The 18,513-nt window shown below is 47.7% G+C and overlaps 1 protein-coding gene across 3 annotated transcripts in view; it reads right to left on the bottom strand.

Moving 5' to 3' along the window:
• Positions 1-319: 319 nt before the first annotated feature.
• Positions 320-18,513, bottom strand: part of dnajc13 (DnaJ heat shock protein family (Hsp40) member C13) — a 50,314-nt gene continuing 32,120 nt past the window's right edge. For all 3 annotated transcript variants that reach the window (XM_079754398.1, XM_079754400.1, XM_079754399.1), the window contains 24 exons: positions 18,133-18,334; positions 17,644-17,759; positions 17,175-17,253; positions 14,936-15,071; positions 13,272-13,456; positions 12,941-13,015; positions 11,614-11,733; positions 10,811-10,966; positions 10,346-10,588; positions 9,487-9,600; positions 8,890-9,006; positions 8,333-8,510; positions 7,469-7,560; positions 7,289-7,388; positions 6,896-6,970; positions 6,624-6,736; positions 5,986-6,155; positions 5,588-5,630; positions 5,297-5,470; positions 4,501-4,680; positions 3,689-3,829; positions 3,079-3,222; positions 2,654-2,753; positions 320-1,610 (listed from right to left, as the gene is read on the bottom strand). In XM_079754398.1, the coding sequence (XP_079610524.1) occupies positions 1,513-1,610; positions 2,654-2,753; positions 3,079-3,222; positions 3,689-3,829; positions 4,501-4,680; positions 5,297-5,470; positions 5,588-5,630; positions 5,986-6,155; positions 6,624-6,736; positions 6,896-6,970; positions 7,289-7,388; positions 7,469-7,560; positions 8,333-8,510; positions 8,890-9,006; positions 9,487-9,600; positions 10,346-10,588; positions 10,811-10,966; positions 11,614-11,733; positions 12,941-13,015; positions 13,272-13,456; positions 14,936-15,071; positions 17,175-17,253; positions 17,644-17,759; positions 18,133-18,334 (3,151 nt within the window). In that variant the 3' untranslated portion in view covers positions 320-1,512. The remainder of the gene's footprint in view (positions 1,611-2,653; positions 2,754-3,078; positions 3,223-3,688; positions 3,830-4,500; positions 4,681-5,296; positions 5,471-5,587; positions 5,631-5,985; positions 6,156-6,623; positions 6,737-6,895; positions 6,971-7,288; positions 7,389-7,468; positions 7,561-8,332; positions 8,511-8,889; positions 9,007-9,486; positions 9,601-10,345; positions 10,589-10,810; positions 10,967-11,613; positions 11,734-12,940; positions 13,016-13,271; positions 13,457-14,935; positions 15,072-17,174; positions 17,254-17,643; positions 17,760-18,132; positions 18,335-18,513) is intronic.

The following is an 18,513-nucleotide window of genomic DNA, read 5'->3' as shown; positions in this document are numbered from 1 at the left end:
AGTTCCGGTGTGTGTCACACGCTATCATGTCCGCCTCCCTACAATAGAAAAGTGGCCGGTATGACCTAGAGCAAAATGCAATATTGACTTTTTTCAAATGAATGTACAAACGTTTTGAAAAATATGTATAAATGATGTAAAGGTGTATACCTGTCGACACATATATTAGTATCTTTATAATTACATAAATATGTACAACATACTATGTGTAAATAAATGTATGTATGCTGTGTAATGTTTTATTATTTATAATCAAGCAAGTCTAAAAAGCTGTTACTATAATATAAACACAAATACAAAAGAACAACACTGTGGCTTCCCTTTTATTCTTAAAATTTGTATGTACAAGTGCGACTGATTTATTCACTTTTTTAATGTACATTCAATATAGAAAGTTTATATACGTAATATTACATCAAACATCTCACAAATTGCACTAGTGTGTTTCACATAGGTTCATTATCCGAGTGGGTCAGTGACTCCACCCAGAGGACTGTTTTTCGATCACCTAGTTCAGTTCTGTTCTAGTGCTTTTTGCATTCTGGGGGGGGGGGGGGGGGGGGAGAATGAGGATGTTGACGGGTCTTGGAATCAGAGAGGGAGTGAGGTATGAATCAATAGAATCATGACGTTAACGTTGATTCGGTGGCGGCTAACAAGGAAGGGGCTGGGTAGGTGGTGGATTTAATAAAGCATCCAAGCCCGTGGCTGGACCGGCTATCAGGCTATCACATCTCATCTTGAAAGGAAACAGTGTGCAGGAAAATCATTCAATCAAAACAGACTCCAGCTTCTCCCCACTCACAAACAATGGTCCAATACAACTTTACAAACATGTTAATGAAATGTTATCATTGGTAGAAGAGTCACGTGATTTCTTGAAAAGCTTAGTCAATGGATTTGACGACTGGGTCTGCTAGACCCGCCCTCCCTCACGACAAACTGAATGCTATCCCTCTCATTCAGAATGAGAGGGATAGCAGGTCTCTAATAACAATCTTCAGTCTTTCAATGTCTTTGTCCCACGGCAAGAAAGGAAGAAAAGAAAAATCAACAGTAAAAAATATATTCATACAAAAAGTAAACAATTTTTGTCCTGGTGAAGGGAACCGATAAAGATGCAGAAAAAACGACAAATTAAAAATAAACAAACAAAAAACGGGTTCATTGTTTAAAAACAATTAGAAAGTGTTTTATCAAGACTTGAGTGCTGTACTGTTTTTTTGGAGGGGAGGGGGAGAGTAGGAGAGAGAGAAACATGAGAAAGTGCTGTGGACATTTTCTGCGACAACCGGCGCTCGTCTGGAACATAGCCTCGCCCCCCCTCGAGACGTAGCTCCGCCCACCTGGGTCTCCCACTCTCTCCTCCCCCTGGTTGGTTTAGGGGGAGCCGGGCAGTCGCTCTCTCTCTCTCTCTCTCTCTCTGTGTGGGAGTCCGCAGCCGCTGGGCCGGGGGGGGGGGGGGGGGGGGGCGGGTCTGGGCGCCTGAGTGGGATTGTGTCCGTGATTCCGTCAACCCAGGTCACCAATGTCGTTGTCCACAGGGGGCGGCACATTGGGCATGACTGTGGTGCCCGTCCCGGCCGTAAGGTAGCCCGCTACTCCTGGACCTGTTGGGGGAGGGGGGGGGAAATCACAGCTGGATGATGTGCAACTCTTGAGGGCTGGTGATGTAGCACGCTAGGTTAGCTAGGTTTAGCTAGGAACAGCTCTGAACTAAAACATATAGGATGGAGGATGGAGTGATGGAGTTAGCAGACATGGTACATGGTATACTGGTGTTTAAATGGTGTGGGTGAAGTGAGTACTGCAAACCACAGACAAAAACTACAAACCACTGACAAAAACAACAAAACACTGACAAAAAACTACAAACCACTGACAAAAAACAACAAACCACTGCAAGAATTGCCATTTTCATTTTCTGGTTGTCATGCCAATACAGGCTGTTATTGATGCACACGAGCAACTAAGTTAGGTGTGAAACCAACCGGCCGACAACTGTGTGCAGAGCCGAGAGCGAGGAGGTGGAAATGGAAACAAGAGTGTCGGAGGGGACACGCAATGGAGATGGAAGGGGGGTGAGTTGGGAGGTGGAGGAGGTGGGAGGAGCCACCAGGTGGAGCTCTACCTGCTTCAGAGCAACTGAGGCCAGCTCAGGAGTCTAGAGACCACCGCGCAGGGGGCTGCTGGCGGCCAGGAGAGAAGGAGTGGACACCCCTGAGGAGGAGGAGGAGGAGGAGGAGAAGGAAGAGAGAAGAAGAAGGAGGAGAAGAGAGAGAGGAGGAGAGAAGAAGAAGGAGGAGGAGGAGAGAAGAAGGAGGAGAGAAGAAGAAGGAGGATGAGAGAGACAGAGGAGGAGGAGGAGGAGAGAAGAAGGAGGAGAGAAGAAGAAGGAGGAGAGACAGGAGGAGGAGAGAAGAAGGAGGAGAAGAGAAAAAGGAGGAGAGGAGGAGAAGGAGGAGAACAAGGACGAGTAGAATAGGAAAACGTTTGCAGGAGTGTGGAGGAGTTAGGCACAAAGAGGTTAAGGTTTCGAAGGTAAAAGCAGAATGCAGTGCAGACCTGGCACCAGGGAGGGAGGCTTAGCCCGGGACCACGGCGTCATGGGCAACACACGTAAATAAAGACAGGAGGTTTCCGTCTGAGTTACCTGTGAGATACCCGGCCGTCTGCGATTCAGAGATGAACAGGTCGTGTTTCTGGTCTTTGAAGGCGCTCCACACACTGGACCTGGCCAGGATCTCGTTCACCTGGAGGGGAAACAAACTGCATTAACTCCAGGCAAACCTCTGCTGGGATCTACTTCCTTCTTCCTGTCGGCTGTCAAACTGTGAAGAGCTATGAGGAGAGCTAGTGGTAAGAGTGAGGTTTTTGTTTGTCAGACCCCCTCTATCCCTTTCCATTTTCAATTTGGTTGTTTTTCATAACTTTGTTATGTTTTCCTCACGGTGGGGGGTGTTAGTGTATTGGATTATTTCCATTTCATTCATTCTGACCACCAGTTCATAGTAGCATAGCTACATTTGTTACCCTCGTTAAGGGTTCTGGAAGAAGGTGAGGGCGGCTCGGCCATACCTGCTCTCCATACTGCAGGCTGCGCGACATGGACTTGAGGGCCTTGACGATCTGGGCCTTGGTGGCGGAGGGGTTGTCCAGCGTCTCCAGACCGATGCCCTCCAGCAGCTTCAGCAGGTAGGGGACCAGCTCCACCCGCAGAGCCTGGGACACACCGCGTCAAAACACAAGAACATGTACTGCCGTTACCTGGCCTTTGTTAGAAATTTCTGATTGGTTGTTGAAATTAGGGTCAGGTGTGTCAATAGGAGAAGTTGGTCTGTTAAGCGACATGACTTCATGAGAAAGAAAGAAAGAAAGAAAGAAAGAAAGAAAGAAAGAAAGAAGGAAAGAAGGAAAGACAGAAAGAAAGACAGAAAGAATGAAAGAAAGAAAGAAAGAAAGACAGAAAGAATGAAAGAAAGAAGGAAAGACAGAAAGAAAGAAAGACAGAAAGAATGAAAGAAAGAAAGAAAGACAGAAAGAAAGAAAGAAAGAAAGAATGAAAGAAAGACAGAAATAAAGAAAGAAAGAAAGAAAGAAAGAAAGAAAGAAAGAAAGAAAAAAAGAAAGAAAGAAAGAAAGTAAGAAAGAGAGGGCGAGAGGTAGAACAGTGTATGGTAATGCGTACCTGTGCAACGAGGTCGGTCTGTTCCTTCTGGAACATGCGGTTGAGGGCCTCGCAGGCGAGCCCCGCCATGTCGGCCCGCGACCTCATGCCACTCATCAGGGGCCCGATGGTCTCCAGCGCCGCCATCGACCGCACACACAGCTACACGTACACACACACACATCAGGGTGACTTCACTGGAGCTCGTGTACTAGCGTGTCTCATGCACAAGGTTAGAATGCAATACACTCCAGCATATCCTAAGAGAGCAGCATCGCGCCTAACGCACAAACATTAAAACACTACAATAACACTGCAGGGTAATAGTAGAGCTAAGACAGGAGAAGTTTAATTATAGCTAGTATTTTAGCCAACAGCAGGGCTGGCAAAGCCTAAATAAGTAACATTTTATATTTTGGCAATTTCTGTCCACATGACTTCCTAAAACTCCCCTGGAGCAACTTGCCATTACTGAACAGATACTAAAAGATACTTCTCATATTACTTAATATACTAATGTACTGCAATATCCTAGTATGCTGGCTAGCCATGCTGCACTACCTAGCATGCTACCCAGCTGCTAACTAGCAGGGCTGTACTTTTCACTACCTCTTCTTGGGGGATGACAATTCGAGTCAAACGGTTTGTCAATTCAAACCTATTTCTGATTCAATAGTGATCATCTTTAATTTCCGATTCAAGCCAGCATTTCTAGCATGCTAACCAGCTTCTTGCTGCTCTACCCATTATACGTAGTGGCGACGCTGCGCTACCTAGCATGCTTACCATCCGTTCTGCACTGTCTAGCATGCTAGCCATCGGCGCCACCTCACCTCATTGTCCGACAGGACGTGCAGCAGGCGGATGGCGCTCTTGGGGATGGCGTTGTTGCGGTGGTTGAGCGCGGCCAGGATGCGTGGCAGGTGGCCCAGAGGAGGGACCTGGTCGGCCAGCTGGCCCTGTGTGCTGAACAGACACACTGCTGCCGTGGTAACCGTCTCCAGGGCCTCTCCCTGCAGGGGACAGGGGATGTGCAGGCGTACAATGTTACGGTTTATTGGTATATCTGTGAGTTGTCTATAAGTGAGTGTATGAGTGTGTGCAAAAGCGTATCATGTGTTTTGTTCGTCTTCATGAGTGAGTGAGTGAGTGAGTGAGTGAGTGAGTGAGTGAGGGATCGAGTGAGTGAGTGAGTGAGACAGAGTGAGTGAGTGAGTGAGTGAGTGAGTGATCGAGTGAGTGAGTGAGTGAGACAGAGTGAGTGAGTGAGTGAGTGAGTGAGTGAGACAGAGTGAGTGAGACAGTGAGTGAGTGAGACATAGTGAGTGAGTTAGACAGAGTGAGTGAGTCAGAGCGAGTGAGACAGAGTGAGTGAGACAGAGTAAGTGAGAGAGTGAGACATAGTGAGTGAGTTAGACAGAGTGACTGAGTCAGAGCGAGTGAGACAGAGTGAGTGAGACAGAGTAAGTGAGAGAGTGAGACATAGTGAGTGAGTTAGACAGAGTGAGTGAGTCAGATTAAATGAGTGAGTCAGAGTAAATGAGTGAGACAGAGTGGGTGAGTGAGTGAGTGAGTGAGTGAGTGAGTGAGTGGGTGAGTGGGTGAGTGAGTGAGTGTATATATGCGTACATTGGGGTTGTTCTTCTCCAGCAGCTCCGTGATGGTCTCCAGCAGAGAGACCAGGAACTCTCTGGGCTTCCTCAGCACCCAGCCGGGCTGGGCGATGAAGATACGCAGGAAGACCCCGCCCACCTCCAGCTCCCCCTGTCCCGCTCCGTATGCAACCGTGAACTCCTCCGGCAGCTGGGGGCAGAGGTCAGAGGTCAGGGGATTCAAAGCTATTTGCTAATAAATACGCATTCAATGTCCATTGTACATATGACTTACATATACCTCCTAATATGTAATAGTTAAACTTACCCTCCAGTTAACATCTGGATTATCCTTCTGCTGTTTAAAGTGACTGGAAAAACAAAGACAGAAGACGAGGAGAACATAATGAAGCTGCGGTACACCAACTGAACAACTGAAGGGACAGAGGAGCGATGCTTTATGCTGCGCCACTACACCAGAGACTCAGCGAAGCCAGAGTCCTCCAGGCAACAAGTCTGACCTCTGGGAGCGCTAACCCTACCCCTAACCGGGAATGTCAATGCTAACGCTGATTGCTAACACTAACACCAGCACTGATGTTCAAACAGTGGACCCTTCAGGTGATCATGGTACCAGACTCAAACATTCTCACACATTAGCTATTGCTGATGCTAAAGCTAACGCTAAGGCTGGATCAGGACGTTCTCGTTGTCGTGGAGACCTACTCGAGCATCATCTCCCGCACGGTGGTGGAGACGGTCTCGCGGGAGCCGTCGTTCCAGATGAGCTCAGGGTTCTCGTGCGTCCCCTCGAAGATGTGCACGGCCGCCTCGGCGTTGTCCCGCATGGCGTCCATGAACACGCCAGGCAGGAAGCGGATCAGCGTCAGACGCACCTGCAGAACAGCCGTCAACCATCAACAGGTGAAACATAGTCCTAATCCTTCTGTCTGCCACCGTGGATCATTTAGCTAGCTCTTTACTTGGTCCAGTGGTTTCACAGAAACATGCTTGGGCGGCACTTTTTTACAGTTACTCCAACCATGTTTTATTTTGTAGACGCTATCGCAAGTAGCTTTGGATAAAAGCGTCTGACTAAGTGTGAAATGTGAAAGGGGGTGGATCACTTGTTAAAAGTGGCGGGAATTCGACGAACGTTCAAATGGGTGGCGTAAGTAACTTTGTGAGGACGAACCAAAGAAAAGCAAAGTGTGTTGACATCTTGACCCGACGATGACTTATTGATGCAAAAATGTTAATGCCCAGAACAATCAATTAATTAAAAATGAATGAATTCATTAATTAATTCAGTAGATTTGGGAGGGTTAGGGGTTAAATAGTGAGACCGTTGTGTTCATGCTCACCTTGGGACCGACCAGCTTGTCCGAGGTCATCTTGGAGAAGAGTTCTGCTGTCTGGGAGCGTACCTGGGGGTGGGTGGAGTTACAGAAGAGATCCAACAGGTAGATCAGAGCACCTGGGAGAGAGGGGGGAGAAGGAGAGAGAGTTTACAGGTGTGACTGCAATGATGCAATCTGTGTCAGGCGCTTTCTGACACAGATAGCACCTATCTGTGACTCCAGGGTTCCGGTGGTAACAGAGTTGATAAGTAGTCAGTAGCAAGTAATGTACAAACCTTTGGCCATAGCCTCTTTGACTATCTTTGTGTTTGAGGTCAAGGCATACAGCGTCTCCAGCACCAGTTGGCGGCCTGGAAGGGATAAAGGTGATCGTATGAAAACACCTCTCATCGTATTCTCATATTATCAAGGGCAATGTCTTTGGGCACCTATGTGTTGAGCAGTAGGGGAAAAGTCACATATACTCAAATATAAATAAACGCAAAAATCAATTCAGATGGGCAAAAGTGGAATGTTCGTGTATGAAAGTACTTAAGTTACACAGCCTTCACCAGTGATGTTTTCTGATACAAACAGAGAGAATGATGACTCCACCACACAACACTGACAGCCAAAATGGCCACCGACTGCCAGTGTGTGTGTGTGCGCGTGCGTGCGTGTGTTCTTACTGGAGGGCAGAGAGTGGAGGAGGACCAGCAGGTTGGAGAGGACCAGGGACTCAGAGATGTTGCTCACACACTCCTGGTTGGACGTCACCGTGTTGACCACCTGGAGAACAAACACAGTTTAGTCCTCCGTGATCACTCTGGCGTCACGGTATCAGCTGGTCTCCTGGAAAAAGTTTTCACCTCTAAAGCAAGCTGCTGAACCTTGCCAGCTCCGTGGATGCGTAACAAGGAGAAGAGCAGCTTAAAGTGTCCGATGCACTCCGTTTCTGAACCTGTGGACAAACAGAACACCATTTATTACAGACAAAGCCGACAAGGCTCTCTCAGTCTGACTCTGACATTGGTTGGTGTGTTTTGAGAGGGGCATAAGGGGACTGTGGGTAATAAGACTTGAATATTTACTGAAATCCTACATCAAATCTGACATTTGCAATAAACAATAAAGTTGAATCTAAACTTATTACCCAGAAAACTTGGTTAAAGGGAACAAGAGGGTAATAAGAGGAGTGTGGGTGAGGAGACTTGAGTTTAAAATGATTGTGGGGAATTAAGAGGATAACAGAGTAACAGAGGGGGTTGTGGGTAACTTAGATGATCGAGGGTAATGGTGGGGATAATGGGTAAGGAAGGGGGATTGTGGGTAACAGAGGGGATTGTGGGTAACCTATATGATGGAGTGTATCGGAGGGGATAACGGGTAAGGAAGGGGATTGTGGGTAACAGAGGGGGTTGTGGGTAACCTATATGATGGAGTGTATCGGAGGGGATAACGGGTAAGGAAGGGGATTGTGGGTAACAGAGGGGGTTGTGGGTAACCTATATGATGGAGTGTATCGGAGGGGATAACGGGTAAGGAAGGGGATTGTGGGTAACAGAGGGGATTGTGGGTAACCTATATGATGGAGTGTATCGGAGGGGATAACGGGTAAGGAAGGGGATTGTGGGTAACAGAGGGGATTGTGGGTAACCTATATGATGGAGTGTATCGGAGGGGATAACGGGTAAGGAAGGGGATTGTGGGTAACAGAGGGGGTTGTGGGTCACCTGGGTTGTTCTTGATGACGTTGCGCAGCGCCTCCAGGGCCATCTCGGCGAAGCGGAGGCGCTCGGCGTGCTGCTGGGACTCCACCTTGTTGCTCTGGCTCATGGCCAGCAGCGTGTACAGGTACTGGGCCTGGGAGCCCACGTAGTCCAGCAGGCTGGCCGCGAACGCCTTGGGGAACTACGCACGCACACACACAGACACACATGGAGGAACCCGACAACACACACAGACACACAAACAGAGACACACATTCACATTCCAGATGAAGGTGGAGGCTGGAGGCACCAAGTATTATAGTGTCAGTAAAACATGGTGGAAAAGAAGGAACAGATATACAACAAAATCATTTGTATTAATTAATGAGGTCAATTATTAATTTGAATGATTTAGAAGTTTGGTTTATTAGGATACATAAATAAACCAAGTAGCAAACATCTAGAGGAGCGACACTGTAATCTTACAGCGTCCTTTTAATGACAATTTAGGGCTTCAATGATACATAAAGGCAATAAGTCAGTACACCACTGAAGTCATCCTGTCATGAATAGGTCCTGACCTCCAAGGGATAGGAAGGCTGCTCGTTGTAGACCCGGACGAAGATCTCCCCCACGATCAGCTCCTTGCTGTGGTCACTGAACACAAACTCAGAGCCAAACGTCTTGTCGTTCTCTCCCTGGAAGAGCAACCAAACACTGACGTTACTGCAAGGCTTGGAACGAGACGCTTGATGGGGTGGTGACACACTCGGCTATTTTCTAATGCAAGAGAATACTTGGCTGGTAGAAGTTAGTCGAGGTCTGCAACATCACTCTGTGTCTAAGAAAATCCCTCGGAATTTGGAGTTCAGGAGGTAGAGCGGTTTGACTTGTAACCGGAGTTTTGCTCGTTCGATCCTCCAAGCTGAGTGTCGAGGTGTCCTTGAGCAAGGCGCCTTAACCCTAACTGCTCCCGACGAGCTGGCTGTCGCCCTGCATGGTCGAGTCTGCCATGAATGTGTGAATGAACCGTTGTCTGCTAAATGTTATTTGTCAGATTCGGTGGACTCGATTCCCGTACCCATTGGTGTTGCAGACCAGGACTTTTTTCACCACAGAACCTAGAAGAATTGGGAAGTTCCAGGTCTTCCCAGTTCCAGGTCTTCCCAGGCCCTTACCATGTGGATGTTTTCCCGTTGCTGCTCCTCCAGGAACTCCAGGAGCTCCGCCCTCGTCCCGTTGTTCCAGATCAGGTAGGGGTTCTCAGAGTTACTGTTCAGCAGCTTCAACACCTGCACACACACACACACACAACAGGGCTCAGACACACAGCCGCGCTCAGACACACTGCTCCTGCCCGTGTGTGTGAAGCGAACAATGTCTTGTTTGTGAGTCCTGCCTGACTGACTGAAGTGTTTGTGTGTTCATTTCAGAGGTGGATGGCGCTGTGGTGTGTGTCTGTGTGTCAGCGTGTTTGACGGTTTGAGTGCCTGTGTCAGTGTGTTTAGAGTGTACGTTGTGTGTCACTGCGGTGGGCGTGTCAGTATGCTGTGCGCGTCAGTGTGCGTCAGCGTGTTTAACGGTTTGAGTGTGTGTGTCAGTGTGTATCAGTAACGGATTGAGTGTGAGTGTGTTGTCTGTTGTGGGTCACTGTGGTGGGCGTGTCAGGATGCTGTGCGCGTCAGTGTGCGTCAGCGTGTTTAACGGTTTGAGTGTGTGTGTCAGTGTGTATCAGTAACGGATTGAGTGTGCGTGTGTTGTCTGTTGTGTGTCACTGTGGTGGGCGTGTCAGGATGCTGTGCGTGTCAGTGTGCGTCAGCGTGCTTAACGGTTTGAGTGTGTGTGTCAGTGAGTTTAGTGTGTCACTGCGGTGGGCGTGTCAGGATGCTGTGCGTGTCAGTGTGTATCAGTAACGGATTGAGTGTGCGTGTGTTGTCTGTTGTGTGTCACTGTGGTGGGCCTGTCAGGATGCTGTGCGTGTCAGTGTGTTAAACAGTGCGAGTGTGTGCGCTAGCGTGCACCAGTCCGTCCACCCACCTCGGCGGGGGTCCCCGAGCCCAGCCTGCGGGCCACGTACGGCGTCAACATGGCCGCCAGGCTCTTGCGGATGGTGGGGTTCTCCGGAGGCGTGGCGTCCACCCCGTTGGTCTCCGGGGCCGCTCCGTCGCCGGGGCTGGGGGGAGGCTTCAGCTGGGCATAGCCCCCCAGACGGCCGAGAGCCACCAGGCTGATCCTGGCTAGGCTGTTGGCCACCTCCTGCTGGTTGGAGTCCAGGCTGGCCTGGAGGGAAGAAAAGATGGGGGGGGGGGGGGGGGTTTGAAGCCAGATACTGAAGAAGGTACTTCTTCCCGAAACCCCAACTTATAAGTTAAACAGCAACAAAAAAAAAAAAAATAGGAATGAAATATCCTATCAACATTTGTAGCGCGAAGGTCGACGCAAATTGTATGGGCACTCTGTGGTATGGCACGCTAGGCCCCCGCCGGACCCCCGGGCACTGACCTGCACGCCGCTCTCCTCCAGCGTGAAGTCGTAGTTGAAGAGGTAGACCAGCAGGTGCCACAGCACGCCCGCGTGGTACAGGTGGGTCTGCAGGAAGAAGTCCACCGCAAAGGAGCTGACGCACTGCACGGCCAGGGCGGCAGTCCGGGGGAGACCCTGGGGGGGGAGGAGGAGGAGGGGACCAGAGAGAGGGAGGAGGAGGAGGGGACCAGAGAGAGAGAGGGAGGAGGAGGAGGAGGAGGAGGGGACCAGAGAGAGAGAGGGAGGAGGAGGAGGAGACCAGAGAGAGGGAGGAGGAGGAGACCAGAGAGAGGGAGGAGGAGACCAGAGAGAGGGAGGAGGAGGAGGAGGAGGAGGAGGAGGAGGAGGAGGAGGAGGGGACCAGAGAGAGAGAGGGAGGAGGAGGAGACCAGAGAGAGAGGGAGGAGGAGGAGGAGGAGGAGGAGGAGGGGACCAGAGAGAGAGAGAGGGAGGAGGAGGAGGAGACCAGAGAGAGAGAGAGGGGGAGGAGGTGGAGGTGGAGGAGGAGGAAGAGGAGGATGGGATAGAGGAGGTTGAGGAGATAGGGAGGTGTGGACGGAGCGAGGAGCCAGGAAGAGGAAGAGCAGATAGAGAAAGAGATGGAGAAGATGAAGAGAGGAATTATGAGTATGACAAGTCACTCTGAGGTGCTCCTCAATATAATTTTTGATAACAGATACATTGTTGGATAAACAGACTTTACTGCAGTCGTAATATATATTTCAGGTAACTCAGGGACTCACCCCGCCCCGGTATAGGACCTGAGAGAGGCCAGGACTCACCTTGCCGTAGTAGAGCAGGTGACAGAGATCTCTGATGATGTTGGGCAGCTCTATGATCTTCTCCCGGCACTCCTCGAACTGAGCCGCCACGCTGTAACACTTACAGATGTGCCCGCACACCTGGAGACACACATCACGTTAGGTACACAGATATCACCTCACACACACAGAAGCACACATCACATTACATACTGCAATACGTTTATACGTCCCATTGCACTACACAGCACATAGAACACATAAATTACTCTGACAACATTACATCACAGACTGTATTGTATGATACAGTGGACAAATAGGACACACGTGAATCACATCAGATTGTGACCAGTTGACAAGCTGCACAGTACCTCTCGTTTGAAGGTATTATTGTAGCAAAAGTCTTTAGCACCTGTAACTGCAGATTTTGTATGCGTACACTAAAGTCACAAATGTGTAACAGTACATTTGAAGTCCTAAATAATTATTTTGCATGTGTACTCTAAAGTCACAAATGTGTAACAGTACATTTGATGTCGTAAATATTTTTTCTACCATTGTAAACACTAAATAGGGTCTACGAGTTCACAAGTCTTACAGGTGCACAAATCCTTTCCTGTGCATCACACCTTCAAAGAGTCATGCAATTGACACTTTTGCTACAATCATTGCAGCGCAGTTGGTGCAAAACACATTCGCACACCTGTGTTTCATAATCTGAGAACATGCACAAAGGTTGTGCATTTGTAAACCCATTTACAATGGTAGAAAAAATATTTACGACTTCAAATGTACTGTTACACATTTGTGACTTTAGAGTACACTTGCAAAATAAATATTTACGACTTCAAATTTACTGTTACACATTTGTGACTTTAGTGTACGCATATAAAATCTGCAGTTACAGGTGCTAAAGATTTTTGCTACAATAATACCATCATACTCTCCCCAGACACCAGAGGGTGTGAGTAGTGTAGAAGAGTGAGATTCTCAACTGGTGGGTTGTGAAGGCATTTCATGGGGAATTTGGAGTGGGTCGCAGAGCACATGCCAAACCTTACTCTTTAAAGAGAAGCCCATGAGTTAACAAATGCTTTAATATTATTTCATGTTTTAAAGGCTTACGGTAATATTGACTTAGCCCCAATCGTCACAGTCTTTTGTTTGCTCCATGTTTTCGACAGTACATGAAAGCATAGTTGATAACTGCAATATTGGTAAATACAACTTTCAATCAAACTTTATCCGACGTGACTTCATGACAAATGAAACATGTGGGTTCAGAGGCTGTAGCAGGAGAGAACCAGTGGTGTAGAGTGTATCATTATTGTTTAGTAGCAGTGTTTACCTGGACAGACATGTCTCCTGGCTTACTGGAGGCTGTGAGAACGGCCACACACCTGGAGAACGCCTCCAGCAACACCTGGTCAGGAGGAGGCGAATCAAACAGCATGAGGAGAGGTGTACAACACACACACACACACACACACACACACACACACACACAACCAAAGACACACACTATATGCAATATATACATGATTAAAGATTAAAAGCCTCCCTCCATCCACTCTTTAGTTTCACTTTCCCAAACAGATTCAGACTCTCACCACTAAACAGAGTGGTAGCTACCCCACTAGCCAGCTGAACTGCACCATCCCTGCTAGCTAGCTCCGTACCTCGATGCCCTCTTCCCGCCGTAGCTCCTCTGCGTTCAGCGCGGAGCAGTTGACCGTGTGGAAGGCCAGCTCCGTGCCCGCGGGCAGCAGCGGCGAGGTCTTTGAGAACAGCTGGTCGTCGCTGGTCTCCATGATGAGGGTTTTGATGAGCATGGGGTATCCAGCGTACTTGTAGGGCTCCAGTTCTGTTCCAAGGGCGCAAACGATTCAATTTCTTTTGCATGATTATACATTATAATGTATCATTTGTAAATTCAATTACATTTTGTATTCCTCATTTCTCATTGAATATTTATATTTGATGATCTAGTTGTATTGGGAGATACTACAAATTCTCATATGCAAGATGAATGTATACAATTTCACTGTAGCAGCTAAATGAACAAAAATGGCTTCATCAACTAGCCTCATGGGCTATGTGAGCTTCATTAGCTCCATTAGCTCCCTGAACTTCAGTATCTTCATTAGGTCTACTAGCTTCATTAGTTCCACCAGCTCAACTAGCATAATTAGCTCCTTGAGCTTCAGGAACTTAATCAGCTAGATTACGTCAAATAGCTTAATTTGCTCTATTAGGTCCAATAGCTTCATAAGCACCCTGGGCTAAAGTAGCTTAATAAACTCTGTTAGATGCACTAGCTTCATTAGCTCTGCTAGCACCCTGAGCTCCAGTAGGTTAATAAACTCTGTTAGGTGCACTAGCTTCATTAGCTCTGCTAGCACCCTGAGCTCCAGTAGCTTAATAAACTCTGTTAGGTGCACTAGCTTCATTAGCTCTGCTAGCACCCTGAGCTCCAGTAGGTTATAAACTCTGTTAGGAGCACTAGCTTCATTAGCTCTGCTAGCACCCTGAGCTCCAGTAGGTTAATAAACTCTGTTAGGTGCACTAGCTTCATTAGCTCTGCTAGCACCCTGAGCTCCAGTAGGTTAATAAACTCTGTTAGGTCCACTAGCTTCATTAGCTCTGCTAGCACCCTGAGCTCCAGTAGGTTAATAAACTCTGTTAGGTGCACTAGCTTCATTAGCTCTGCTAGCACCCTGAGCTCCAGTAGGTTAATAAACTCTTTTAGGTCCACTAGCTTCAATGGCTCTGCTAGCTCCCTTGGCTCCAGTAGCTCTGTCAGCTCCATTATGTCCCCTAGCTCCCTTGGCTCCGGTAGCTCTATCAGCTCCATTATGTCCCCTAGCTCCCTTGGCTCCGGTAGCTCTATCAGCTCCATTATGCCCCCTAGCTCCCTTGGCTCCGGTAGCTCTGTCAGCTCCATTATGCCCCCTAGCTCCCTTGGCTCCGGTAGCTCTGTCAGCTCCATTATGTCCCCTAGCTCCCTTGGCTCCGGTAGCTCTATCAGCTCCATTATGTCCCCTAGCTCCCTTGGCTCCGGTAGCTCTATCAGCTCCATTATGCCCCCTAGCTCCCTTGGCTCCGGTAGCTCTGTCAGCTCCATTATGTCCCCTAGCTCCCTTGGCTCCGGTAGCTCTATCAGCTCCATTATGCCCCCTAGCTCCCTTGGCTCCGGTAGCTCTATCAGCTCCATTATGTCCCCTAGCTCCCTTGGCTCCGGTAGCTCTATCAGCTCCATTATGTCCCCTAGCTCCCTTGGCTCCGGTAGCTCTATCAGCTCCATTATGTCCCCTAGCTCCCTTGGCTCCGGGGTAACACGGACCTTCCTTGTAGCGGTTGAAGAGGATGCTCTGGGCCTGCAGGATGAGGATGATGTTTTCCGGGTCGGGCCCGTCTACGATGCGGGCCGACTTGGTGCACAGGAACTCATAGGCCTTGTTCACTTTCTCAAACATGTCCTGCACACAAAGAAACCGAAACAGACAGACAGAAGTATGGGCTTAATTGTGTGTGTGGTGTGTTTGTGTGGTGTGTGGTTTGCGGTGAGATGTGAGAGTGTGTAAACAGGAAACATGAATCATGAAGCCCTTTAAGAGGCCAGAAAGAACTTCTGCATAAATGTAGTCAATGTACCATTTTGATACATAAACGTAACATATGTTTTACAAGAAATATAATATATTGACTTGATATCCAGAGACCAATACACACAACATGAACAAAGTCTGTTTCACAGCCAGTGTATGCGTAGATTTTTGGTATATGTTCATATGCAACATTAATGACACACTGATTAGGTTGAGGTACATACTACGTACACAGGAACTACATTCTGGTTAGTGGCAAGTACATATAAGGTAAACAGTGCACACTGGTTAGGAGTGGGTACATACAGTGGGGCAAAAAAGTATTTAGTCAGCCACCAATTGTGCAAGTTCTCCCACTTAAAAAGACGAGAGAGGCCTGTAATTTTCATCATAGGTAAACCTCAGCTATGAGAGACAAAATGAAAAAAAAAATCCAGAAAATCACATTGTCTGATTTTTTAAGAATTTATTTGCAAATTATGGTGGAAAATAAGTATTTGGTCACCTACAAACCAGCAAGATTTCTGGCTGTCACAGACCTGTAACTTCTTCTTTAAGAGGCTCCTCTATCCTCCACTCGTTACCTGTATTAATGGCACCAGTTTGAACTCCTTATCAGTATAAAAGACACCTGTCCACAACCTCAAACAGTCACACTCCAAACTCCACTATGGCCAAGACCAAAGAGCTGTCAAAGGACACCAGAAACACAATTGTAGACCTGCACCAGGCTGGGAAGTCTGAATCTGCAATAGGTAAGCAGCTTGGTGTGAAGAAATCAACTGTGGGAGCAATTATTAGGAAATGGAATACATACAAGACCACTGATAATCTCCCTCGACCTGGGGCTCCACGCAAGATCTCACCCTGTGGGGTCAAAATGATCACAAGAACGGTGAACAAAAATCCCAGAACTACATGGGGGGACCTAGTGAATGACCTCCAGAGAGCTGGGACCAAAGTAACAAAGGCTACCATCACTAACACACTACGCCGCCAGGGACTAAAAATCCTGCACTGCCAGACGTGTCCCCCTGCTAAAGCCAGTGCATGTCCGGGCCCGTTTGAACTTTGCTAGAAAGCATTTGGATGATCCAGAACAGGATTGGGAGAATGTCATATGGTCAGATGAAACCAAAATAGAACTTTTTGGTAAAAACTCAACTCGTCGTGTTTGGAGGAGAAAGAATGCGGAGTTGCTTCCAAAGAACACCATACCTACAAAGAGCATGGGGGTGGAAACATCATGCTTTGGGGCTGTTTTTCTGCCAAGGGACCAGGACATCTGATCCGTGTGACGGAAAGAATGAATGGGGCCATGTATCGTGAGATTTTGAGTGAAAACCTCCTTCCATCAGCAAGGGCACTGAAGATGAAACGTGGCTGGGTCTTTCAGCATGACAATGACCCCAAACACACCGCCCGGGCAACGAAGGAGTGGCTTCGTAAGAAGCATTTCAAGGTCCTGGAGTGGCCTAGCCAGTCTCCAGATCTCAACCCCATAGAAAATCTTTGGAGGGAGTTGAAAGTCTGTGTTGCCCAGCGAAGGCCCAAAAACATCACTGCTCTAGAGGAGATCTGCATGGAGGAATGGGCCAAAATACCAGCAGCAGTGTGTGAAAACCTTGTAAAGACTTACAGAAAACGTTTGACCTCTGTCATTGCCAACAAAGGGCATGTAACAAAGTATTGAGATGACCTTTGGTTATTGACCAAATACTTATTTTCCACCATAATTTGCAAATAAATTCTTTAAAAATCAGACAATGTGATTTTCTACATTTTTTTTTTTTCATTTTGTCTCTGTCTAGCTGAGGTATACCTATGATGAAAATTACAGGCCTCTCTCATCTTTTTAAGTGGGAGAACTTGCACAATTGGTGGCTGACTAAATACTTTTTTGCCCCACTGTATTAGGTACACAGGAAGTTCACGCTTGTTAGGTGTAGGTACAAATTAGAGGCAGACACCCACCCTGCCCTCTGGGTTCTTGTCAGGGTGGTACTTCTGGGCCAGGCGGAAGTAGGCCTTCCTGATCTTACTTTCATCGTGCCTGAGGACAAACACACAAGCACAAGTTTGACATAAGACGAGAGGAACAGAGAGGGGCATTTAAAGCCATTCATTCATTAATCCAAATGTACTCATGTACATTATTGATTGTTTATTCAAGTGTAAGATGATGATGAATTGAGCATTATCAGACAATATCGTTTTTATTCTATCGATTATTCTGGTTCTAGTGGATATTCTATTCTAGTGGATATACTAGTCTAGTGGATAATCTATTCTAGTTGATAGTCTAGTCTAGTGGATAATCTATTCTAGTGGATAGTCTAGTCTAGTGGATAATCTATTCTAGTGGATGGTCTAGTGTGGTGGTTAGGGTGTTTGACTGTAGGAGGAGAGTGAACAACATCGTGGTGGCTCGGGGTTAACTCACTGTCCCTGTCCTTTGGGTAGGTTGAGGACCTCATACGCTTCGTCTACAGACATGGACGGAGGTTTCTTCTCCACCTCTCTCTTCCACGCCTCCAGGGTGTCCTTTAGTAGTTTCACCTGCAAGGGGGAACCAGAGACAGAGAGACACATAAATACACAACACAAGTTCAGCTCCTCAATCCAACATGAGTGCATGAAAGCACTGTTTAACCTGTGTGATGATCAGGCTGGCCATGAGGATCAGATTACAGGGGCGCACAGTAAAGATGGATGCAGGCGTATTGCAGGTGTAACATCACACAAGGTTCGGTGGTTCTTTCAGTTATTTTTAAATATAATTTCATGCATAGGGCTCGGACATGAACCAGGTAGGTGCAAATGAGTCTGTATATATTTATGCATGTATAATTTTTTTTAATTGGTTGAGTGGTTCGGACACTGCCTACCACTGGTAGTGAATAACTAAACTAAACACGATGGGTCACGTTACCGGGTCTCTGATGGGCCAGTCGGGGAAGTGCACGGCATCACAGAGGTGCCTGAGGTAGTAGATGTTGCAGAAGAGCTCGTTGTCCAGCTGGGGGAAGCTGACCACGGGGATGGGGCAGTACTGGTACAGGGCCCGCGTGTTGCTCTGCAGCCGGGGGCTGAAGTCCGCCAGGTGGGCGGCGATCTTCTCGATCATGAGACGCCTGGAGGTGTGTTTTAAAACATGGGGAAGACGGTCAAAAACCGACATGAAAAGAGTCGAGTCTGTAGCGACTCAGGAGTGATTCCGACCTTTGGTCCTGTGCTACAGGTCATCCCCTCTCTCTTCTTCAACCCATTGTCCTGTTTCTTCACTGTCCTGTCCTGATTGTCATATGTCTTC

Source organism: Pollachius pollachius (assembly GCF_949987615.1).
Source record: "Pollachius pollachius genome assembly, chromosome: 17".
Classification (NCBI taxonomy): Eukaryota; Metazoa; Chordata; class Actinopteri; order Gadiformes; family Gadidae; genus Pollachius; species Pollachius pollachius.
This window is presented reverse-complemented; position numbering and strand designations above follow the sequence as displayed.